The 27438-nt window shown below is 42.3% G+C and overlaps 1 protein-coding gene across 1 annotated transcript in view; it reads right to left on the reverse strand.

Annotated features, from left to right (window-relative positions):
- tnr (tenascin R (restrictin, janusin)) overlaps positions 1–27438 on the reverse strand; it is a 169635-nt gene that overhangs the window by 74539 nt on the left and 67658 nt on the right. Inside the window, exon 7 of the mRNA XM_060918788.1 lies at positions 25802–25987. Within this exon, the coding sequence (XP_060774771.1) occupies positions 25802–25987 (186 nt within the window). The remainder of the gene's footprint in view (positions 1–25801; positions 25988–27438) is intronic.

The following is a 27438-nucleotide window of genomic DNA, read 5'->3' on the forward strand; positions in this document are numbered from 1 at the left end:
GGCACCCGGGTTCAATTCTGACCTGAGGTCATTTCCCAATCCCTCCCTGTCTCTCTCCTGCTCATTTCCTGTCTCTACACTGTCCTATCCAATAAGGGTGGAAAAAGCCCAAAAACAAATAATTTAGGATAACTTAATGTTTTTTGTGCCAACTTGCTTTTCCAAGTTAATTGGAATGATTATTTCAATTTATTTCAACATCACAATTTGAATGCACTGAACTTGCTAAATAAAGTAAAGTCAACATAAAATACTCATCTGTGTCGACTTAAAAGAGCAAGTCAGCACAACTATTTGGCCTGGAGTTGAGTTTACTCAAAATCCTTTGGCAGCAGGTTGCGTTACATTTTTAAGTTGGCTTGACTAATTTTTTTTTACAGTGAAGTTGTAATTGAAATTAAAGCTGAAAACAATGATTTGTAAATAGTCTTTGACCTGTATTGCATTCAAAACAACACATCAGCACATTATTTGAGGTTTAACCTCATGAATTTTATTGTTTTCAAAAATAACACATTTCAGTTTTGATTCTTCAAAAAAAAGTTGGGACAGTAAAGCATTTACCACTTTATGATGTTACCATTCCATTTGACAACACTTAAAATATATTTACAGACTGAAGACACCAAGTGAGGAACCATTTCAGGTATTATTTTGTCCCATTCTTCCTGCAAACAGATCTTAAGGTGTGCAACAGTACGGTGTCATTGTTGTCATAATTTTTCATTTCAAAATTCTCCACACATTCTCTCTTGGGGACAGAGGGGACAGGCACCCTCTTCTTCCACAGCCATGCCTTTGTAATGTGTGGAGAATGTGGTTTTGCACTGTCTTGTTGCAATATCCCTGGAAAAGATGTCCTCTTGAAGGCAACAAATTGTGCTCCAAAATCTCAGTGTACTTTTCTTCATTAATGCTGCCATCAAAGAAGTGTTAGTTGCCTTTGCCAAGGGCACTAGCACAACCCCATACCAAGACAGACCCCGGCTTTTGGACTTGTTGCTGGTAACAGTCTGGATGGTCCTTTCCATTTTTGGTCCAGAGCATACAGCATCCATTTCTTCACAAAAAGACCTGATTCATCTGCCCACAATACACATTTCCACTGTGTGATGGTCCATCCCAGATGCCGCTGAGCCCAGAAAAGTTGACAGTGCTTCTGGACACATTTAACATAAGGCTTCCTTTCTACATAGTAAATTTTTAACTGACATTTACAGATGTAACTCTGTATTGTAGTCCTTGAATTGTTGGATGATATTATGCACTGTAGAGGGTTATGTATCAAAATCCCTTCACAGCTTTCTTTGAGGAACATTGTTTTAAACATTTCAATAATTTTCTCACACATTTGTTGACAAACTGGAGATCCTCAGCCCATCTTCACTCCTCAAAGACTAGGGCTTTCCTGGACACTGATTGTGTACCAAATCATGATTACAATCACCTGATGACATCACCTGCTTCAAATCACATTATTTAATTGTTTTACCTCATTACTAGCCAGAAACTGCCCTGTCCCAACATTTTTTGGAATGTGTTGCAGGTCTGAAATGCAAGAATGGATGTATATTAACAAATGAAATGAATTGACCAGAAAAAAAAAAAAAACATGAAATATCTTGGGTTCATACTGTCTGCAATGAAATACAAGTCAAAGTAAATTTAGAAATCACTGATTTCTTTTTCTTAATTTGTATTTTCCATACCATCCCACCTTCTTCTGATTTGGGGTTGTATTTGTTCCTGTACTGCAACATATTCCAGTGGAAACAGTACTAAAAGCCAATGAAGGAAGGTACACATTGGGTTCACTCTAAATAAGTCCTCCTTTTAGGCTTCAGTATGTTTCCATAATTTAACATTTTAACACTGTCATGTCAGACATTTCAAATGTGTTTTACCACACCCAGGGAATCACAAAAACTGCTTCAGCATCAAAAATTGGAATACAAACCAAAAGTCAAAGCACAGAGGTGGAGCGAACCCAAAGGCTTACACAGGCTTTTTAATTGCAACAAACATCTGGCAGCTGAATTAGTGAGAAGTTAAAGCTGAGAACAAACACCGACTGTTGGAAGTCAGAATTACAATGTAATTATCTCTCTGTTATACATAGGACAAAAACAAAACAAAAAAACCCTGCCCTCCAGCCTGCTACTAAGGACACAGTTCACTGACATTTAAGCACAACTGCATTGCTTACACATATCTGGGGACTTAAAACCATATGAACCCTCCCATGGAGGCTGATTTCCAGCAGCTCAAAGAAACACTAACAGTCAAACTGTTGCTCAGCAACTCAAGCTTCCAGCAATGTAACACATTCAGTCTATGCTGCCACTCTCAACAAAGATGATGAATGCAGCAAGTAATGAATACTACATCCTAACCATCTCTCTCTCTGTCCTTCTCTGTGATGTGGATGACTGTTGCCCTCTAGATGAAGATGCACTTCACCAAGCTGAGCACAAGAGCACTCCCCACAGAAATCTATCTACTTCATGGTAATTCAGCACATTCTTCCTCTGTATCCCCTCCCCACTCAGGCCAACATATAAATAAAACAACCATGAAAAGTTTTAACTACATCAGTGTATCTAGTGGGCTGATTCTCTGGTGATACCAAACCACAGCCCTCATGTTCTGTTCACTACTTTGCAATCTTACCCAAGTACTTTGTTTAGATATTATTCTGCTCATTTTATTTATTACACAGTAATATATGATATTACACCATTGCGTGACGATATGAAGTTTATCTTCCAGTGGTGAATGTATATTTCACGAGTGAGCGAAGCAAACAGGTGAAATATTTTTCAACACAAGAAGATAAACTTCATATATTTGCGCCACCATGTAATGTTCTTTATATTATATGAACACATTCACAAAAACAAAACAAAAACAAAACAAATTAAAAAAACACTGCAAGTTAATCAGAAGAATTTTAATTTTGAACTGGTTCGCCATTTTCAAAACACGTGTCAAGTCAGCAGGAAAACAATGGGAGTGATGTCATCAGAGTAAAATATCAGGAATTATCATGCATACAGGACACTTTTTTGATGGAATAAAAACGTGTATTCTATTCCCTTCTAGTGGATTTCATTAATTTGGTTTGAAAGCATGCAATTTTTATTAGCATATTGCTTACTCTACGTGTATTACGTTACTCAACCCAATAGAGAATGAGCATTGAATATGGTTTATGATATTGCATGGTTGTCAAGACAACATCACATCACATGTCTGAGCTGATGCAAATATCCAATGAGAAAGTTTTCTGCTGTGCATGCGCAGAAGCATTTCTTTGTTCTCTGGGAAGGAGAAAGACACACTGAACACCCAAAAGGCTACCAAAACTTCATTAGGTATTCTTCACGCATATTTACAAGCAGTGGCAAACTGTTACTGGGTGAGCTGGGACTTCAGCTCAGCCAAAATTTAGCCAAACACACCGAAAAAGCAACAGGACAAAGGATTTTGCAAGGGATTAGCAGCAGGGTGCCAGGTAGCTCTGTTGTGTGGAGCTGTCAATGTTATTTTTAAAAGTAACTAAATAAATTACATAGGGAAATGAATACTTAAGTCTGAGTGAAAAATAATGTGGCAAGCGGGCATGGAAGAAGAGTCTGGAGACAGAAATCTTAGTTTCTCAGTCATTAGCCTGTGCTACTTGCTCTTGATAGCACTGGCTTAACCTCTTTATTAGCATTCGCTAACACTACTGATGAATGCTATATGGCTGGAAGGTGACCTCACTGCTGTGCTGACAGTGCCGACTTGTAGTTAAACTCACTGTAATATGTCCCTGATGTGGGTAGAGTACAGAAGCACGGCAGGCAGGAGCTGATGTTCACACACACTTTATTTTACTTATTTTCTTGCTTTTCAGCTTTACTCACTCACTGCTCACACACAGTCAAAAACGCAACACACACGTGTTATGGTCAGGAGAGCTTCCCTCTCTCTGGTCTTTCCCTCCTTTTCTTTCCTCTGTCACTGCAACAACACAGACATACAACCTTAATTAACCACAGGTTAATTAGTGACTTTGCCACTCACCTTCCCTGGCCCTGCCCTCCATTCACAAACTGATGCTAAGCCAGGCCCCCCCGCCACATACCCACACCGCCTGACTCAGGCCGGGGAGCCATCTGGCCTGCAGCGGACCCCCCCGACAGCACAGGACAGGAAGTCAGCCACTACCATCTGCGCCCCCGGCCTGTGGACCACCTTGAATTTAAATAGCTGGAGAACTAGATACCAACGGGTGAGCCACGCATTGGCATCTTTCTTGCAGTGGAGCCACTGGAGGGGCGCATGGTCCGAACAGAGGGTGAAAGGGTGCCCCAGCAGGTAGTACTGGAGGGTGAGGACTGCCCACTTGATGGTCAAGCACTCTTTCTTGATGGTGCTGTTCTTAATCTCATGCATCAAGAGCTTGCAGCTGATGTACAGCACGGAGCGTTCCTTGCCCTCCATCTTCTGGGACAAAACGGCCCCCAGCCCTCTGTCCGATGCATCTGTCTGCAAAATAAAGGGGAGAGAGCAGTCAGGGGAGTGCAAGAGTGGACCCCCATATAGTGCAGCTTTTACCCTGGTGAAAGCCTGTTGGCACTGTTCCCTTCACTGGACCAGATCTGGTGCCAAAGATGAGCTCAGTCAGCGGGCTGGTGATGTCCAAATAATTAGGTATGAACCTACAATAGTAGCCAGCCAGCCCCGGGAACTGTCTCACCCCCTTTTTGGTCTGAGGCTTCGGGCAGGTTATAATCGCTGCTGTCTTGTTAATTTGGGGACGCACCTGCCCATGACCCAAGTGGAAACCCAGATACCGTACTTCCACCCACCCAATTGGAAACTTTTTCGGGTCAGCTGTGAAACCCACCCACCTCAGCGACTCTAGGATGGCCTTAAGGTGTTCTATGTGCCGTGACCAGTCACTGCTGTATATGATTATGTCATCTAAGTAGGCTGCCACATAGGTGGTGGGGCAGAGGATCTTGTCCATGAGTCGCTGGAACGTAGCAGGAGCCCCAAACAACCCAAAACGAAGCATGACAAACTGGTGTAATCCAAATGGTGTGGAAAACGCTGTTTTCTCTTGGGATAGAGGAGTCAAGGGGATCTGCCAATATCCCTTCGTCAAATCCAGTGTCGAATAAAAGCGAGCCATAACTAACTGATTAAGCAACTCATCAATGCAAGGCATTGGGTACACGTCGAATTTAGACACTGTGTTGACTTTTCTATAGACCACACAGAACCGGACCAACCCATCGGCCTTGGGTACTAGGACTACCGGGCTGCTCCGGTCATTGTGTGACTCCTCGATTATGCCCATGCCGAGCATGGCCTTGAGTTCATCCCGAACCACCTTTTTTTGTGTTCGGGTAGGCAGTAAGGGTGGCTACGCACCACCACCCCCGGGGGCATTTCAATGTGGTGTTCTGTGAGGTGGGTGTGTCTGGGAGGGGGCGAGAACACGTCAGAAAATTCCTCCTGCAACTTGGCCACCTCTGTGAGTTGGGCCGGTGGTCTCCACAAGGGACCAGAGCGGTTCAGTTGTTGTTTTGGTTGTTTTTACCTCTGGCCCCAGCTCTGCCTTCTCCAGAACTACTGACACCAATGCCACAGGGACCCCCTCATTCCAATGCTTTAATAGGTTGAGGTGGTATATTTGTAGAGCCCCACCCCTATCCGTTCGTCTCACCTCATAGTCAACGTCCCTGACTCACTGTGTGACCTCGAAGGGCCCTTGGCACTTGGCAACTAATTTGGAACTTGACATGGGCAATAACAGAAGTACTTTGTCTCCCGGAATGAATTCTCTAAGGTGCGTGCCCCTGTCATACAGCCAGGCTTGACATTCTTGTGCCTGCCGCAAATTCTCCTGGGTTAAGTGTGTGAGGGTGTGGAGCTTTGCGCGCAGATTGAGAATGTATTGAATTTTGTTCTTACCAGGTGAAGGTCGCTCCTCCCAATTTTCCCGCAGCATGTCCAAGATGTCGCATGGCTTTCGCCCATATAATAATTCAAATGAGGAAAATCCTGTGGAGGCTTGAGGGACCTCTCGTACTGCAAATACCAGGGGCTTGAGCCATCTGTCCCAATTACATGGGTCTTCACTTACAAACTTTCAAATAAAATTTTTAAGTGTTTGATTAAACCTCTCTATCAAGCCATCTGTTTGTGGGTGATAAACGCTAGTGCGGATAGATTTAATTCCCAACAACTCATACAGTTCATGCAGTGTGCATGACATAAACAAAGTGCCTTGGTCTGTCAGGATTTCTTTCGGAATCCTGACCCGGGAGATAATACAGAAGAGCACTTCTGCAATACTGCGTGGTGAGATATTGCAGAGAGGTACCACTTCCAGACATCATGTTGCATAGTCCACCAGAACTAAAATAAAGTGATATCCTCATGCTGACCGATCTAAAGGCCCTACGAGAGCCATACCAATTCTCTTGAAGGGGGTCTCGATTAGAGGGGGAGGGCGCAAAGGCACTTTTGGAGTGGCCGCAGGATTTACTAATTGGCATTCACGGCATGCCACACACCACTGACGAATGGCCCTGCAAATCCCTGGCCAAAAGAACCAGGCCATTATCCGGGCTAGTGTTTTATCGTGCCCTAAGTGTCCGGCCATGGGATTAAAGTGAGCCGCAGGGAACATGAGTTCCCTACGGCTCTTAGGGATTAATAACTGGGTTATTTGTTCACCGGTTTGAGTGTCCTGCATCACTCAATACAGTCTATCTTTAATAATCGCGAAGTACAGGAAGACGGGTGCCACATTTGGCTGGAGAGTTTGACCATTGATTACTCTCACTTGGTCAAACACATGCCGCAGAGCCTTGTCTCATGGCCGCTCTAAAGAGAAATCCTCAAGGGGATCCCCAAGAGCAGGAGAAGGGGTGAGCTACTCCTCACTCCTTGTATCGCCCTGATTTGGTGATGACATGGACGGCTCTGTGACAGCTTCTCCAGTCAATGCCACACTGGGATTCCCCTGTGACATTTTACTGCAGGACCCACTCCCTACTACATATTCCATTAAGGTTTGAAGCTCTGGCCAATCAGTTCCCAAAATCAGCGAGTGGGTGAGACGATGATTAACCACCACCTTAATTCTATCCTTTTGGCCCCAGAATAGAATATGGACAGACACTAGAGGATAATTGTAAACATCCCCATGCACACACAACACCTTCACTACTTGTGCTCTCCCCAATGCCTCACCTTGCACCAGGCTTTGGTGACTTGAGGTCTGATTACAACTGGAATCCACCAACATGTGATATGTATCCCCTTGAACACTTACCGGTATGCAATATGTTCCGGCCTGATCGGGGACAGTCTCTGGTGCATCAGGGATCCGGATCACATCTCCCACCTCCATCGCAGAGCCCTGAGTCTGGAGATGCTCTGGCTCCCTGCCGTGCCAGCACACTGGCCCAGGCTTTCCCTCTACACCGGCATTATGGGTGTCACTCACCTGAGGGGGAGAAGACACAGACATGGAAGAGGGAGATGGGAGGACACCATGGGTGTGATGGGCCAGCTGGGGAGGGGTCAGCTGCTGCCTCCGTGGTGGGGGAACGGGATGGGGAAGGGAAAGAGAGAGAGAGAGAGAGAGAGAGAGAGAGAGAGGAGGAAAAAGGAGAGAGAGATAGGAAATGAGGAGAGGCGCCTTGTCCGCCTGCCGCTAGCACCACCTCCAGATGGTCCTCCGCCAACTCAGTGGCTCATTCTAATGATGCTGGGAAATGACACTGGACCCATTCTGCCATTCCTTCTGGAAGTTGAGAGATGAACTGTTCCAGTGCCACCAGATTGATGATCCTGTCAGTGCCGTGGTCTTCCACCCTCAGCCACTGCCGGCAGGCATCCCAGAGTTGCTGGCTAAATGCGAATGGCTGGCCGACCTCCTCCAACGTCAGTGTCCGGAAGTGCTGGTTATGTTGTTCTGGGGAGCAGCTGACATGCTGCAGGATGGCTTTAGGTCGGCGTACATGAGCTGGCTGTTGGCATGGAGCTGCTGCGCTGTGAGCTGCGCCTCACCAGTCAAGAGCGGGAGGAGGCACGCTGTGCAATGCTCGAGCGGCCAACCCCACATTTAGGCCACTTGCTCAAAGAAAGCGAGGAAAGCTTCCAGATCGTCATGTGGGCCCATCTTTGTAAGGGTGACATGAGGAGGGTCCGCTGTGGTGCTGGTCGAAGCCCCTGCCGACACGAGCAGATACACTGAAAAAAATGGCCTGTTAAATTAACACAAAAAAATCTTGTACATCGGTTGCACTTATTAAAATCATATCCACTAAGACCAATTAAGTAATGTTCTGTTTGACTGAACATGACTTAATTTGTCTTAGTGGATATGATTTTAATAAGTGCAACCGATGTACAAGATTTTTTTGTGTTAATTTAACAGGCCATTTTTTTCGGTGTACCGGAATGCCTGGTGATCTTCCTGCTTGACCAGCATCAAGGCTTCAAAGCGTTGCTCTTGCTCCTTTTGGAGGGTGGTCAGCACTTGATGCTGGTTCTGCTGGGAGGTAGCGAGGGCATGGATGAGCTCCTTGAATGGGGAGGACTCCATGTGGGGTTCCCTTCCATACTCCTGGGTTTCGGCACCAATGTAATTTGTCCCTGATGTGGGTGAAGTACAGAAGCATGGCAGGTGGGAGCTGATGTTCCCACACACACACACTTTATTTTACTTACTTGTATTTTCTTGCTTTTCAGCTTTACTCACTCGCTGCTCACACACAGTCACACACGGAACACACATACGTGTTCTGGTCGGGAGAGCTTCCCTCTCTCTCCCTCCTTTTCTATCCTGTCACTGCAACAACACAGACACGCAACATTAATGAAGCACAGGTGCATTGACTTGCCATTCACCTTCCTTGGCCCGCCCTCCATTCACAAACTGATGTTAGGCCATGCTCCCACTGCTACACCCCTGTTGGCTTTCAAGCAGGTCTAGGGCAATAAAATTTTGGTCCCTTCTACAACCCCGATTCCAAAAAAGTTGGGACAAAGTACAAACTGTAAATAAAAATGGAATGCAATGATGTGGAAGTTTCAAAATTTCATATTTTATTCAGAATAGAACATAGATGACATATCAAATGTTTAAACTGAGAAAATGTATCATTTAAAGAGAAAAATTAGGTGATTTTAAATTTCATGACAACAACACATCTCAAAAAAATTGGGACAAGGCCATGTTTACCACTGTGAGACATCCCCTTTTCTCTTTACAACAGTCTGTAAACATCTGGAGACTGAGGAGACAAGTTGCTCAAGTTTAGGGATAGGAATGTTAACCCATTCTTGTCTAATGTAGGATTCTAGTTGCTCAACTGTCTTAGGTCTTTTTTGTCGTATCTTCCGTTTTATGATGTGCCAAATGTTTTCTATGGGTGAAAGATCTGGACTGCAGGCTGGCCAGTTCAGTACCCGGACCCTTCTTCTACGCAGCCATGATGCCGTAATTGATGCAGTATGTGGTTTGGCATTGTCATGTTGGAAAATGCAAGGTCTTCCCTGAAAGAGACATCGTCTGGATGGGAGCATATGTTGCTCTAGAACCTGGATATACCTTTCAGCATTGATGGTGTCTTTCCAGATGTGTAAGCTGCCCATGCCACATGCACTAATGCAACCCCATACCATCAGAGATGCAGGCTTCTGAACTGAGCGCTGATAACAACTTGGGTTGTCCTTCTCCTCTTTAGTCCGAATGACACGGCGTCCCTGATTTCCATAAAGAACTTCACATTTTGATTCGTCTGACCACAGAACAGTTTTCCACTTTGCCACAGTCCATTTTAAATGAGCCTTGGCCCAGAGAAGACGTCTGCGCTTCTGGATCATGTTTAGATACGGCTTCTTCTTTGAACTATAGAGTTTTAGCTGGCAACGGCGGATGGCACGGTGAATTGTGTTCACAGATAATGTTCTCTGGAAATATTCCTGAGCTCATTTTATGATTTCCAATACAGAAGCATGCCTGTATGTGATGCAGTGCCGCCTAAGGGCCCGAAGATCACGGGCACCCAGTATGGTTTTCCGGCCTTGACCCTTACACACAGAGATTCTTCCAGATTCTCTGAATCTTTTGATGATATTATGCACTGTAGATGATGATATGTTCAAACTCTTTGCAATTTTACACTGTCGAACTCCTTTCTGATATTGCTCCACTATTTGTCGGCGCAGAATTAGGGGGATTGGTGATCCTCTTCCCATCTTTACTTCTGAGAGCCGCTGCCACTCCAAGATGCTCTTTTTATACCCAGTCATGTTAATGACCTATTGCCAATTGACCTAATGAGTTGCAATTTGGTCCTCCAGCTGTTCCTTTTTTGTACCTTTAACTTTTCCAGCCTCTTATTGCCCCTGTCCCAACTTTTTTCAGATGTGTTGCTGTCATGAAATTTCAAATGAGCCAATATTTGGCATGAAATTTCAAAATGTCTCACTTTCGACATTTGATATGTTGTCTATGTTCTATTGTGAATACAATATCAGCTTTTGAGATTTGTAAATTATTGCATTCCGTTTTTATTTACAATTTGTACTTTGTCCCAACTTTTTTGGAATCGGGGTTGTACTACAAATCAAAATCTGGGGTGGGTTTCCCAAAAGCATCGTAGCACTAAGATAATCGTTAAATGGTAGAGAGAGCAGCACAATGAACACTCTCTCTCCTAGTTAAGACACTCTTAACATTAAGAGGCTTATGGGAAACTCAACCCTGATTGGTTAATTCATCTGTCACTTCTTACATAAATATACACTGCCATGACCTTCTGTCCTGGCAATGAAGTCCAAACCAATGAGTGAGCCAGCTCTAAACTCTTCTCAGCCTAGAGACAACAAACAAAAAATCTCATTGGATAACTCTATTTTAATGTTTTCAGGACAGTAATCGTTTCATTTCTGAAGCAAATTTGATAGAAAATGAGGCCAAATTAGAATTAGAAGAGAATAATTATAATGAAATTATGAAAGAAGTAACGCAATTAAAGAAAGAAAAAAATAAAATATAACATTTGAAATGCTGATATGTTTGGGCCTTCTCTGAAGGCCTAGAAGGCCCTGACAGTTCTCCTTTGTTTACAAGACAAAAACATACCAACGGACATCAAAAAACTGTAAAAGAGAGTGTGCATGTGTAATAATAATAATAATATTAATAATAATAATAATAATAATAATAATATTGGCTGGCTTATTTTGTGGTATATCAGATATATCCCATTCAGCTATTATGATAGTGAACTTGTCTTCGACTTGTTCAGTATCATGCTAACTGAATGGAATATATGTGATATAGCACGAAAAAAGCTAGCCAGTATTATTTAAATGTCACTCAGATGTCACTATAGCATCAAGCCTGACAGCTTGGTGGAAGTTTTACGACCTTACTAATTCACCTCTGACACTATCAAATCACACCCCTATCTGGAATAATCCTGATTTCACCATCAATAAAAAACCACTCAACTTTCTCACATGGATAGGCAAGGGTATCACTCATCTTCATCATATCATCCAAGACAATAGACTGGTCTCTTTTCCTTATTTGGTCCAGAAGCATGGCATTGAGGGTAAACACTTCTTACAGTATCTTCAAATTAAATCAACTATTCAAGCAAAATGGAATATTCAGATACCTAATTTAGACATCCCCCCACAAATCTTGGAACTGATTAAAATACCCTCCCCTCAAAAAATCCTTTCCAAAATATACAAACTTATATCACAATCCGAAAAATCTTTAAGCCTTCCATACCACAATTGGGAATCGGACCTGTCCATTACTCCTGATGCCGGCTTCTGGACCCAAATCTGCAAAAATATCTATCTAATGACTAAAAATGCCAATCTTCAACTAATACAGTACAAGGTACTCCACAGATTTCACTACACTACACAGAAACTGGCAAGAATGGGTTTTGGCTCCGATACGTGTTCCCACTGCATGCTAAACACCCCAGACACATACATCCACGCTGTCTGGCATTGCACCCCAATCCATAGGTTCTGGATAAAAGTCACAGACTCACTCACCTCTATCCTTGGCCATCACATCCCAGCAACTCCTTCCCTCTGCATACTAGGAGATACATCTTCAACCAACCTTAACACCACAGACAATACATTTCTTCTGGTAGCACTAACTGTCGCCAAGAAAACAATCCTCATGAACTGGAACTCAAAGAACTCAATCCACATTACCCATTGGAAAAACCTGCTAGCAGATTATATATCATTGGACAATCATACCTCTCCCAACTTACTCCACACTCAGAATACACACTCCCCTTGGTCATCTTACCTCACCTTTTTACAGACTTGACCTGGCCCTCTGTGCCTGAGATCCAGTCCCAATGCCACACTCAAATATCCTTCCATAATCGTTAATACTTAGCCATACATATTAGGGAAGGGAGGATTTGGAAGCTGGAATCTCTTATCTCTGTTTGTTTATGTACATCATTTATTAATTTTTCCCACCACTCCCTCCCTCCCTCTGCTACCATCTTCCCTCCCCCACTTCATCTACTCTTGTTATACCTGAGCTTCTGGGATGGCGTGGTCAGCCCCATCCTGTCTGGTTGTCAGGTGGGACTGGCATTGGTTGGTGCCATTGGGAGGGTTGATGGGTCAGGGTTCCCCTCCGGGTCAGGGTCCCGAGGTTTTCTCGGCGCCCCGCCCACCCCACGCATGCACTCTGATACCTGCCTACTCTTGGTATTGCACAGCGCGCCTTATCCTCTTTTAAATGCTCTACACATTAGGAAGCACACACCATTTGTACACCTGCAATAAGAACAACATGATAGACTAGGGTAAGGGAGGAGTGCATGTGGGAAACCTCTGCAGGTGCTTCGCTGCACTCCTTGCCTCTTTTAATGCAAATACATCTCTTCTTTTAATGCAGTACATTTTAGAGAAGGCACACATTCTTGTCATATACAGTCATATATAGGATAGGTAGGGCGTGTTGTGCGGAGGCTATGGGGGGCTGGTGTCGGTGCATGGGGCGTCAGGGCCCGGAGCCCTGCCTCATGCAGTACCTCCTCCTCCCCTCTGTCGTCCCATCATGAATCAGCTTGGGCAGGGGGGGCTGGCACCATAGCCATAACAGGTGCTCAGGTAGTCATCATAATTAACTATTAAATAACTATTATTTTTAGAATTTCTATCTATAAAAAATTTACTAACACAAATGATTAGCAAATAAAATAATACTCCCCCTCCCCCTCTCTCCTTCATTATGATCCAGCTTCCTTCTCCCTGGCCCGACACAGACCAGCACTGCTTATACACACACACACACACACACACACACACACACACACACACACACACACACACACACACACACGTGCTTACTTTCACATATCCCGCTCCCCCCCAACATATACACACTGTCCCTCCACCCATAATTCAAGGCCCAACACCCCTCCAAATCTCCCCCACCTACCCTCCTCTATCTCATATGCACATTCATTACCCCTAATCAACCCCACCCATCCTCCTCTATACAGCAATATAGCTCTTGTTTATCTTTGTCGAATTTGTCTCCATGTGTTCTGTTACATCTCTTTGTTAACATATTAGTAGTATTGTCCAGCCTTTGAAATTGTTGTTAGTTACGTCAGTGCTTCTGTTGTATGTCATGTGTATGTATTGATTTGTTTCATTCTGTCCTTTTTACTTTGTATTTGTTTGTATTTGTTAGCAAATAAATTAAAAAAAAAAAATGTCACTCAGATCTGCAATGTATTTCATAGGAAAAATGCACGTTTTTCAAAATGAGAAGATAAACTTCATATTTTCAAGCCAACATGTGATTTTTGTTTTATTCACAAACAAAAAGTATGCAAATTTATCAAAACAGTTCATCAATATCCTCATGACTGACATATTCAAAAATATGTTTCTCAATATCCTGGATGCAGATGCAGTTTGTATGAAAAAATATGAGTGACATAATGTGTGTGTGTGTGTGTGTGTGTGTGTGTGTGTGTGTGTGTGTGTGCAGACATGGACAAATTTGTTGTTACCCTTCCATGAAAAAAGGCCCCACAACTATCTCTGAAATAACTTGAAACTGACAAAATTTAATGGCATCCATCACTGTTTATTCCATGTTTAACACAAATCAGACTTTGGTTTTGATTTTTGATTCAACTGAATATTTTACATAACAAAACAAATGAAAATGGCATGGACAAAAATGATGGTACCTTTAACTTAATATTTTGTTGCATAACCTTTAGCAGCAATCGCTGCTAACAAGCAATATCTGTAGCTCTCAACAAGACTTCTGCATTTGCCAACAGGTAATTTGGCCCACTCTTCCTGAGCAAACTGCTTCACCTGTCTCAGGTTTGAAGGGTGCCTTCTCCACACTGTTTGTTTCAGCTCTTTCCAGAAATGTTCGATAGGCTTCAGATCAGGGCTCATAAAAGGCCACTTCAGAATAGTCCAATGTTTTGTTCTTTGCCATTCTTGGGTGCTTTTAGCTGTGTGTTTTGGGTCTTTACCCTGTTGGCGGATCCATGACATGCAACTGAGACAGAGATTTCTGACACTGTGTAGTACGTTTTACTCCAGAAAGCTGATAGTCTTGAGATTTCATTCTTCCCTGCACAGATTCAAGGCTCCCTGTGCCAGATGCAGCAAAGCAGCCTCAAATCATAATCAAGCCTCCTCCATGTTTCACAGTAGGTATGGTGTTCTTTTCTTTGAAAGCTTCATTTTTTCTTCTGTGGACATACAGTAAAGCTGATGTGATTTGCCAGTAAGCTTGAGTTTTGTCTCATCTGTCCAGAGGACATGCTGCCAGAAGCATTATGGCTTGTCAATAGGCATTTTAGTAAATTCCAGTCAGGCTTTTTTTTTTTTTAAGTTTTTCTTTCAACAGTGGAGTCCTTCCTTTGAGCCCGCTATTGCTCAAAAAGTGACAGATAGTGCAATCAGATAATGATGTACCTTGACCTTGGAATTCAACTTTTATCTCTTTGGAAGTTGTCCTTAGCTCTTTTTCTACCATTGGCACTATCCTTCTATTCAATATGTAGTTAATTTTCCTCCTGCAGTCACATACAGGAAGGTTGGCTACAGGCCCATGGAACTTTAACTTTTTCGTAACATTTGCAACTGTTGTCAAGGGAACATCAAGCCGCTTGGAAATGGTCTTACAGTCTTTGCTTTTAACATGCTTGTCTATAATTTTCTTTCTGATCTCCTCAAACAACTCTCTCATTTGCTTTCTCTGGTCCATGTTCAGTGTGGTACACACGACAATACCAAATGGCAGAGTGATGACTTTTCTCCCTTTAAATAGACTAAATGATTTATTACAAGATTGAAGACACCTGTGATACTCATTAAGGTTGAACAATTCGTTTAAAATATCACTCTAATCCAATTATTTATAATCTTTTCTAGGGGTACCAACAAATCTGTCCAGGCTATTTTAGAATATCTTTGTAAAATAAACAAACAAAAAAATTCTTTTCACACTTTTTTTTTTGCTTTACTCTATTACATACCAAAGGCATGCATGTACCAAATTGCTTTTAATTTAATTACTTTTCAGGAGCAATAAACCATTGTTTCAACGAGCTGTAAGGGTATGAACACATTTTTCCACATCTGTTTACACACACACACACACACACACACACACACACACACACACCAGTCATCACATCATCCTGGTCAGGGTCACTATGCACTGTGGATCCCAAACCTATCTTGGAAACGCTGGGCAAGCAAGAATACACTCTGGATAGAACCAGTCCATCACACAGCACCATGCATACACACATTCACACCTCGGGGTAATTTATCTTCACCAATCGACTTCCTGCCCTTTTTTTTTTCTTTTTTTTTATGGGAGTTGAAAGGAAATCAGAGGAGACACAGTGAGAACATGCAAAGAAACTCCACACAAACAGTCAGACAAACTCGGGATCAAACCTGGAACGTGTGAGGTGGCAACATTACCCACTGCACCACCACACTCCTCTCATCTCAATCACTAGAAATATTCAATATGTGGCCAAAAGTATGTGGACACCTGATCATTGAACATCCCATTTCAAAACCATAGGGATTAATTCAGAGCTGGTCCTTCCTTTGCTGTTCAAATAACCTAAAGGCCAGGGCTCTGTGCAGGCCACTTGGGTTCCTCCATACTATATATATATATATATATATATATATATATATATATATATATATATATATATATATATATATCATTATACATACATACATGCAGGAGCCAATGATATACGCCTTCGTCAGTCTGAGGTTACTAAGAGTAACTTTGTAGAGGTGTTTAAATTAGCGAAGGCGATGTCCGATGCTGTAGTATGCTCTGGCCCCATCCCAATGCAGCGTGGCGATGTAGCTTACAGCAGGTTATGGTCGCTGAACTGTTGGCTGTCCAGGTGGTGCTCTGAAAACAGTGTGGGCTTTATAGATAATTGGGCTAATTTTGAGGTCACTGCTGGCCTGTTAGGGCGGGACGGTATCCATCCCACTCGGGAAGGTGCTGCTCTCATTTCCTGCAGCATAGGTCATAGTCTCAGAACAGGCCTAGTTAATTCCTGACATTCCAGAGCCAAGGCCAGGGAGCAGATGAACAGGCTAAACCGACTGTCTGCTAGCTGCACAGAGTCGTCACTCAGGGTCCACTACATCGAGTCTGTGTCTGTTCCCTGAGCTCAACAAAAAGGTAGAAATTTCCAGAGAGTTTGCTCCAGTAACCTAATCAATATAAAATTAGATCATACTGACTGTACAGCTGCTGCTAGCACCTTTGATCTAAAGGTAGGGCTATTAAATATTAGATCTCTTCCATCTAAAGCACTAATGGTTAATGAACTCATTACTGATCAGGAGTTTAATGTACTTTGTTGAACTGAAACATGGATTAAGCCAAATGAATATATAACATTAAATGAAGCGAGTCCTCCTGGATACAGTTATATACACCAGCCTCGTCAAACTGGCAGAGGAGGAGGCGTTGCGGTTATTTATAATGATTATCTAGGTGTAACACAAAAACCTGGTTATAAATTTAATACATTTGAAGTTCTTCATACTCATATAATGTATGTAGCCTCGAAAAATAAGTCTACCCAGTTAATTCCATTGCTTATTATTTACAGGCCCCCGGGGCCATATTCTGAGTTTCTTTCTGAATTTGCAGATTTTATCTCAGATCTGGTTATTTCCTTAGACAAAGCTTTAGTTGTCGGAGATTTTAATATTCACATTGATAACCCAGAAGACCCTTTAAAAACAGCGTTTGTGTCCATTTTAGATTCAGTAGGGATTAATCAGAATGTCATAGGACCGACCCATAATGGTGGTCACACCCTTGATCTAATACTAACATTCAGGTTAAACGTAGACAATATAGTCATACTTCCACAGTCTGAAGTTATCTCAGATCATTATCTCATCTCATTCAAACTATGTCTGAGTAATAATACTGTATATGCACCTCACCACGCTACTGTATTAAAGGTACAGTCATGTTAACTACTGCACAGAGCTTTATAAGTGATCTCCCAGAGTTATCAACTTTGATTGGGTCACTGTCAACCCCTGCAGAACTTGATCAGGCAACTGAATGCTTACAGTCAACATTCCGCCATGCCTTAGATAATGTAGCTCCTCTAAAAAGGAAAATGGTCAGAGACAAAACATTAGCACCCTGGTATAATGATGACACTTGCACATTAAAACAGACCACTCGAAAATTGGAACGTAAATGGCGTCAAACAAAATTGGTAGTGTTCAAATTAGCGTGGAAGGAGAGCTTCCTGAAGTATAGAAAAGCTCTTAGTGCTGCGAGATCAACATACCTCTCCTCCCTAATAGAAGATAACAAAAATAATCCTAGATTCCTATTTAATACTGTAGCAAAATTAACCAGGAATAAGTCCACTATAGACACATGTGGGGCGGCACGGTGGTGTAGTGGTTAGCGCTGTTGCCTCACAGCAAGAAGGTCCGGGTTCGAGCCCCGTGGCCGACGAGGGCTTTTCTGTGCGGAGTTTACATGTTCTCCCCGTGTCCGCGTGGGTTTCCTCTGGGTGCTCCGGTTTCCCCCACAGTCCAAAGACATGCAGGTTAGGTTAACTGGTGACTCTAAATTGACCGTAGGTGTGAATGTGAGTGTGAATGGTTGTCTGTGTCTATGTGTCAGCCCTGTGATGACCTGGCGACTTGTCCAGGGTGTACCCCGCCTTTCGCCCGTAGTCAGCTGGGATAGGCTCCAGCTTGCCTGCGACCCTGTAGAAGGATAAAGCAGCTAGAGATAATGAGATGAGATAAGATGAGATAGACACATGCACACCTGCAGTATGTAGTAGCAACAACTTCATGAATTTTTTTAATGACAAAATTGAGAATATCCAACAAAAAATTCAAACTACTAATTTAAGGTCAGACAATGAAAGTGACCTTGTAGTTAACTATATAACTGTATCAGATCATCAGTTAGAATGTTTTACTCCCCTTAAAGAAACTGAATTACTTTCATTAATCTCGGCATCAAAAGCCTCAACTTGCGTACTAGATCCCTTACCTACACGTCTATTCAAACAGATAATACCTGAAGTAATTGAACTGCTTCTAAAAATAATAAATTATTCTCTTATGATTGGCTATGTACCCAAATTCTTTAAACTAGCAGTTATCAAACCCCTGATTAAAAAACCTGACCTTGATCCCTGTCAGCTGTCCAATTATCGGCCAATATCAAACCTCCCCTTTATCTCCAAGTTCCTTGAAAAAGCTGTGGCACAACAGTTATGCTCATATTTACATAGGGATAACATCCATGAAATGTATCAGTCAGGATTTAGACCTCATCATAGCACAGAGACAGCACTGGTTAAAGTAGTAAACGACCTACTGTTGGCGTCTGATCAGGGCTGTGTCTCGCTACTTGTGTTGCTTGACCTTAGTGCAGCATTTGATACCATTGATCATTCCATTCTTCTGGATAGACTAGAAAATGTTGTGGGAGTTAAGGGAATGGCCCTCTCCTGGCTCAGGTCTTATTTAACTGATCGTTATCAGTATGTTGATATAAATGGTGATATTTCTAGATGTACTGAGGTAAAGTTTGGTGTTCCACAAGGTTCTGTCTTGGGTCCACTGCTTTTTTTCTCTATATATGTTACCTCTGGGTGATATTATTCATAAACATTGTATTAGTTTCCACTGTTATGCTGATGACACACAGTTGTATGTCTCTGCAAAACCTGATGAGAGACACCAGCTTTATAGAATTGAGGAATGTGTGAAGGACATTAGACACTGGATGCTTATTAATTTCCTTCTGCTTAACTCTGACAAGACTGAAGTACTTGTACTAGGACCACATACAGCTAGAAGTAAGTTTTCTGATTACACAGTGACTCTGGATGGCCTTTCTGTTTCTTCACGTGCAGCAGTAAAAGACCTCGGAGTGATTATTGACCCCAGTCTTTCATTCGAAACTCACATTGATAACACCACCCGGATAGCTTTCTTTCATCTCAGAAATATTGCTAAAATAAAAAATTTAATGTCATTACATGACGCGGAAAAACTAGTCCATGCTTTCGTTACCTCCAGGTTGGATTATTGTAATGCCTTACTGTCTGGATGTTCCAATAAGTGCATAAACAAGCTCCAGTTAGTTCAAAATACAGCAGCAAGAGTCCTTACTCGAACTAGAAAATATGACCACATTACGCCTGTCTTATCCATACTGCATTGGCTCCCAATCAAATTTCGTCTTGATTATAAAATACTACTATTGACCTTTAAAACACTAAATGGTCTCGCACCACAGTACCTGAGTGAACTTTTGCTCCTCTATGAGCCACCACGCCTACTTAGATCAAAAGGTGCAGGCTATCTGCTGGTGCCTCGTATAGTGAAGGCTACATCAAGGGGCAGAGCCTTTTCTTACAAAGCTCCACAGTTATGGAACAGCCTTCCAAGTAATGTTCGGGAATCAGACACAGTCTCAGCATTTAAGTCTAGGCTGAAAACATATCTGTTTAGTCAAGAGGTAAAGGTGTAGATCTAGAGGGTCCTCAGACATAGAGTGTTTTGGTAAACTGGGATGTATGGATGCTGTCAGTCCCCACTCGCTTGCTCACTCGAGTTTGTTGACGGTGTAGTGGCTGGCTGCTTTATGTCCTGGGGCTCCCTCATGCCTGTGTTACCTTCTGGCTCTCCCCTTTTAGTTATGCTGTCATAGTTAGTTGCCGAAGTCCCTGCTTGTACTCAGTGCAATATGTATACTATTCCTACTTATTCAGGTGACATTGGGCATACCTAACAACCTGTGTTTTCTTTCCCTCTCCCCCCCCCAAAAAAAAAAATCTGTCCCTCTGAGTTACTTGGAGTCAACAGGAAATCTTTTGGTGGAGAGGGTGGAGACCTCGACTGGCTATCGTAGCCTGCAGGGAATCGGCCGTCAGACATTCTGTCGCATGTCCCAGACCCGGTGAAATGTAACTGAATTGTCTTGGCCAGCCCTAAGGGTCCCATCTGCATCTCATCATTGCTGATGAGTGTGCTCCCATCACCCAATCAAGCATCCAGCCAGAGCAGGTCATGATATTTTTTAACCATATTAACATGCCATTGTTGTGTATTATGCCTGATGTCAAGACTCTCGTCTCTGTGAGCCTACCACACAGATTTAATACTTGTGTCATTTTTAGGGCATACCTAACAACCTGTGTTTTCTCCCCCCCCCCCCCCCCCCCCCAATCTGTCCCTCTGAGTTACATGTTGGTCCTGGGATTGAGATGCTGGCCTCTTCTGCCCCTCGGACCTGCTTGATCCATCCTGGTGCCCTGTGTCTGGTCGGAGTTTTATCGCATCACTCCTGTGAAGGACGGCCCCATGAGGACAGTTGAGGGATACACCTGGAGGATGCTCTGGACTCTTACAGTAATGCTTTTATGGCTGAGGACTACAGTTGACTTGCTAACTTTAGGACTGCAGTTGTCATGAACAGTTTTGCACTCAAGTTTCCATCAGTGAAGAGTTTATAACATCAACGAAACTGACTTCATGTTAAAACTGTTAATGTTATAGTCATGCTGTCTGTTGTTGCCCAAATGAGGATGGGTTCCCTTTTGAGTCTGGTTCCTCTCGAGGTTTCTTCCTCATGTCATCTGAGGGAGTTTTTCCTTGCCACCGTCACCACAGGCTTGCTCATTGGGGATAGATTAGGGACAAAATTAGCTCATGTTTTAAGTCGTTCAAATTCTGTAAAGCTGCTTTGCGACAATGTTTATTGTTAAAAGCGTTATACAAATAAACTTGACTTGACTTGACATACTAATCTTGGCAAACCATGTGTCCATGTAGCTCAATTGGTGCACAGAGGCATTGTCATTTTGGAATAGGTTTCACTTAGTTCCAGGGAAAGTAAATCTTACTGCTAAAACGTGGAAAAAAAAAAACAAAAAAAAAAAAATATATATATATATATATATATATATATATATATATTTTTTTTTTTTTTTTAAAGTTGTTAACAACTTTCACAAACAGCTTGGGGAAAGTCCACATGTCAATGTTATGGTCAGGTGTCACCATACTTTCAGGCATAGAGTGTACGGTAAATAAAACTTAAGGAAATAGACCCCAAAGGCATTCCCTTTCTTAAAGGGCATATCACAGGTAAATTCAGGAAGCCTTTATTTGTCACATGCACACTTCAAGCACAGTGAAATTCATCCTCTGCATTTAACCCATCTGAAGCAGTGAACACACACACCCAGAGCAGTGGGCAGCCACACTAGAGCGTCCGGGGAGCAGTCAGGGCTTAGGTACCTTGCTCAAGGGCACTTCAGCCCAAGGCCGCCCCACATTAACCTAACTGCATGTCTTTGGACTGTGGGGGAAACCGGAGCACCCGGAGGAAACCCACGCAGATACAGGGAGAACATGCAAACGCCACACAGAAAGGCCCTCACCAGCCGCTGGGTTTACACCCGGAACCTTCTTGCTGTGAGGCGACTGTGCTAACCACTACACCACCGTGCCACCCGGAGCAAGATCAATGTAATTCTCCTATTTTATATTAAACTTTGGTCAAATATCTGTAACATTCTGCATTCTCTGCAATTTTTTTACCTTGCGCAATACCAGAAAAATTCAGTTGAAATCAAGCCATTTGAGGCGAATTGGTCCGCCTCTGAAAAAACTTGGCATTTGAATTTCCCGGCAAACACTGATTTTCGTGACATCATCTGCGGGACGCCTCCCTCTGAATCCTACGTCAGTGCTGGTTTGTTTATGAGAAAACGACCTGGTGGTTTTCTGCAAATTTCTTATGGTTAACAGATGTATTGTAGGAGGGTGTAGCAACACCAATCTTGATGGGATTAGTACTCATCATTTCCAAAAGACCAGACAATGAGAGAGAAATGGGAGTGCTTGGTCTACACAGGCTGTGCACTGAAACTGCACAAGCTCGCGCAGCAGCCTGCTTGCGCTTCCGCAGATAACGTCACGATTCTGGCTCCAGACTCCCTTGGGATTTTTCCAGATGCGTTTTGTTATTTTATTTTTTTGTGCTGTAGACAGATGGCCTTGTGCAAAATTACCCTTCTGGATAAGTGTGTAAAGGGACATACTTTCATATAAAAAATAAAGAAATTGGTCCAGAATATGCCCTTTAAGAGATAAAGATCATGTGACAGGGACTAAAACCACCGTTGTACATTATTCCATACACACTTCAAAGATTAGTATTGTTTTGACACGTTTACTTAATCTTTTTTACTGTTGGGTGAAAATGACCTGAATGTTAGTTAGTTAGTTAGCACGGGCGATTGCTCTAAGACAACGGGGGAGGCTCAGCCTCCTCTAAAAATGACAAACATCGTGTAGGATGAATTGCGCTAGGCTTATGTTATAGCCGACCTTATAACATTGCTATTTCAGATCCAGAATCATAGAAATATACGTGCTCAACCAGGGTGAGATTTGTCAAAAAAACAGAAGGGGGGATGTTTTTTTTTTAATCATGAAACATCACAAAATTAAGATAACAATAGGCTAACAGCTCAATAACATCCGATGATATCAAATGAATAACACTAAATGAAAACGAACACTAAACCAGAGATAGTAAATTCATCTTCCTATCTCTCTGACTAAATACACGAACACTAACACACAACAAAGTTCGCATTGCTTGTCGCGTTGCTGTGATGTTTCTCTCCCTCCGGATTAAATGGACTGTGACTCGAAAATCACTAAAATACATGAATACTAAATGAACAGTTTGCTCTGATGGCGCAGTTCACATTGTGCACAGCTTTCCGATTTAAACTGTTTTTTTCTCATCCTTATACTTCCTGTTTCATGGACTGTAACGGATTTGCTTATTTAGTAATTTTAATACAGAATTTACTTTTAAATTATAATCAGACACTCCAACGCCCCCCCCAAATAAAAAAAAAAATCGGCCATGAAAAAGGCGGCATCCGCCAAAAGGTGCGCTGTTTGCATCCCTGCGATAGAACGCAAATATATTGTTATTATCTACAATGTATCTATTTGCTGGGGACGTTCGTGAACATCAAAGCTGCCACTTCGGGTCATTTTGAAAGTGAGTGCAATGTAGACCATAGAAAACTGTGTCACAACATGCCTGTCATGTCAACTTTTTTTTTTGGTTTGTTTGTTTTATTGATGGGGTTGTCCCCGAGGATTTTTTTTCAGCAGAGATAAAAACCAGAGGGGGGGGATGATCCCCACGATCCCTCCCAGCAAATCGCACCCAGTGCTCAACCCACTACAGTGCGAAATCATTCCCTTATAACTTTACTGTGTGCGTGAGTTTTTCCCCCTCGTGACAGCACGATGCAGTGCAGCCTCAGTGCACTTCAATGGCATTTGGGAGCTCTGCGCTTTTCAATCTCAAAATGCAAGACGATTATTGGACAAATACTGCGAAAACGCCCGCCCACGGAGTCTCACGGACTCCCAGCCTCAGTGGACTTCATTGGCATTTGGGAGCTATGCGCTTTTCAATCTCAAAATGCAAGACGGTTATTGGACAAATACTGCGAAAATGCCCACCTACGGACTCCCAGCCTCACATGGGAGGGACATGGCAGTTTCCGCGAGGAGACTGGTGATTGGTGAAAGTGGCCGGATATTTTCTTTGATTGACAGCTCGTTTCAACTATAGACAGGCAGCAGTGAATTTCAGTTCAGTCCCATGCAGATTTGCAAGTGCTGTGGTGTATTGTAAGAGATCAGCTTACATTTCAATTTCATTCATTACATACGGTTTCTACCAGCTTTTTTAGTTTGTATATATTTTCATTGTAAATAAAGTGTAAATATAGTGTTGTCAAGTTTGCTATCTTAGTTCCAGAAATTTTGTTTATTTGAGTGACTGAACTTGAACTTGAGGGGGCTAGTCAGCTAGCAAGAAAGCTGCGCACGGATGCCAAGCATTGCTGATTTAATTTTGGCGAAGCCATTTGCCAGTCTTCCTTTCGAGGAAAAAATTAAAATTAAAGAGCAGGGTAGACCAACGCCTCAAATTGACTTGGTGAAAAAGGTAGGGAATAATACTCGTTCCTTTCAGCTCTCCTGGTACGAGAAAGTGAATTGGCTAACAGCAAGTGACCCACATCAACAACAGTAAATAGGCTACTTTAGTAATATGTCATGGATGGACCAAAAATATAGAATCTATTTAAAATGTTTATGCTGAGTATATTATATTGGAATATATATTTTTCTGGATATGAATTAAACACAGCTACAATTTGGAAAACATTTTTAAACAAAAACACAGCCGAGAACATTTCACACTACAGACCTGGATTAAAAGTGAAGGGTTATCAAAATTGTCAATAAAACATTTCTCAGTCAAAATAAGTAAAATATAGGGAAAGTGTCATTGAATGAAATGTGTGGCACCCAGCTCTATGTTTGGCTCCCCAAGGTCAGTGCTTGTGCCTATTCCGGAACACTGCTGTTATTGCTGAGGTTCCTGACAAAGAGCTGCTTTCAATAATGATCAATTTTTAAACAACATGCCACAATTTTAAAATATAAAATGTTAAAATATACCCCTCCACCCCAACACCACCATCATGTATATTGGACAGTAGGCTAATGGGCCAAAAGAACCTGTTATTTCACAGTTTGTGATGCTGCCAACAATCAGCCACATCAGAGGCAAGAGTATGGGCAAAATTGATTTTTTTTCTTTTAAAATCTGGAAATATCGTAACCGACCAGCCTCCCCTGTTTGAAAGACTACCAGCCGCCACTGTTAGTTAGTTAGTTAGTTAGTTAGTTAGTTAGTTAGTTAGTTGAAAATGCATTATAATTTCCAAATGCATCTTATACTAGAAAAGCACTCGGAGAGCGCCAACCTCCACCAAGAATCCTTTAAAAAAATCCGGGATCCAGAAGGTGATCCGGATAACCGCCAAAATTTAATGGATTGTTACTTGTGCCTAGTCACACCTCTGGAAAAAATTTCAGAGCAATCCGTTCATTACTTTTTCCGTAATGTTGCTAACAGACAAACCAACAAACCAACCAACCAACAAACAAACAAACAAACAAACAAACAAACCAACGCTACCGAAAACATAACCTCCTTGGTGGAGGTAATTAAGCAGAAGAAGAGAACTGAACAGCTCTGAAAGAGAGTAAGATTATAAAGATGTGCTGAGCTTACTTGTGAGAGTGGTCTTGGTTGTTGTTCCATTGCTACTTGGGATTATGATTTTATTGTACTGATCTCCGGCCAGTGTACTATACACAACACAATAATACTTCACAGCAGCCTTGCTGTTGTCCCACTCCAGCTCCAGAGATGTGGATGTCTTAGAGAGTACCCGCAAATGTTTGGGTGGATCAATCTCTGTAAAAAATAAAGGACAAACTGAACATTGATCATCAGATATCAAAAGCACAATTTCACAATTGAATTCAGTATATGCTTAACTCTCTGACTGCCATAGAATTCTGGTGGTGGTAAATGGGTTAATGATGCTTGTGTGATATTTGTAAAATGTTTGCCCAGTGGGAAAGTTATAGGAAAGGTGATTCATGACAAATAGGAGGGTCATAGTAGCAGATTAATAATAATAATAATAATAATAATAATAATAATAAATAAATAAATAAATAAATAAAAAACCTTGCTGATAAAACATTGGAGTAGCAAATAATTAACATGACTGTCATATCAATGTGTACTACTGAGCCTTTTCTTGCCTACATTCTGCTCTTCATCCCAAGCTCTTTTCTGAACTCTTTTGTTTTTCTGTCCATCATACCAAACATTGACCTTTTTACCTATTTTGGCCATTATTTGGAGTCTCTCTAGCTTCTGTTGTAGGTGTACTTTCGATGTCAGTATCTCTGTTCTTCACTGAAACTTCTCTTTCATTCATTTCAGCCTGTCTGTCATTCATCTCAACTTCTATGTACTTCATCACAGCCTCACATACTGTCTACCCATCTTACTAATGTACTACCTCTTTATTGCAAATTCCCCACTCTTCATTCCAGCCTCTCTGCCCTTCCTTGCAGCCCCTATGACCTTTACAGCCTCCACTTATCCATCCATCCATCCATCCATCCATCCATCCATCCATCCATCCATCCATTTTCTTCTGCTTATCCAAAGTTGGGTCATGGTGGCAGCAGGCTAAGCAGGGTATTCCAAAGGCATTCCTCTTCCCAGCAATGCTTTCCAGTTCCTCCTGGGGGATCCCAAGGTGCTCCCAGGCCAGATGAGATATATAATCTCTCCTGCATGTTCTGGGTCTACTCCGAGGTCTCCTCCCAGTTGGATGTGCCCGGAAAACCTCCAAAGGAAGGTACTCAGGAGGCATCCTAATCAGATGCCCGAACCACCTCAGTTGACTCCTTTTGACATGAAGGAGCAGTGGCTCTACAATGAGATCCCTCCGGATGTTTGAGCTCCTCACCCTATCTCTCAGGGTGAGCCCAGCCACCCTACAGAGAAAGCTCATTTCAGCCGCTTGTATCCATGATCTCATCCTTTTGGTCATTACCATAGGTAAGGGTTGGAATGTAGATTGACGGGTAAATCGAAAGCTTTGCCTTCCGGCTCAGCTCCCTCTTCACCACGATGGTCTGCTACAACATCTGACTGTGCTTTATTGCAGTGTCTACCCTCCATTTTTGCATTAGCATCTGGAGGTTCATCTTAATGCTGTTTTATGAATTGCCACCTCTTGTCACAGAACAAAAGCAGCAGTTTGTGGTCAGAAATTAAAAATATCAAACCAATACTTTGTTTTGATTGCAGAAGTAGTGGTTTTCAGCTAGTTTTCATGATCA

The sequence above is a fragment of the Neoarius graeffei genome, chromosome 1 (assembly GCF_027579695.1).
Source record: "Neoarius graeffei isolate fNeoGra1 chromosome 1, fNeoGra1.pri, whole genome shotgun sequence".
Lineage (NCBI taxonomy): Eukaryota > Metazoa > Chordata > Actinopteri > Siluriformes > Ariidae > Neoarius > Neoarius graeffei.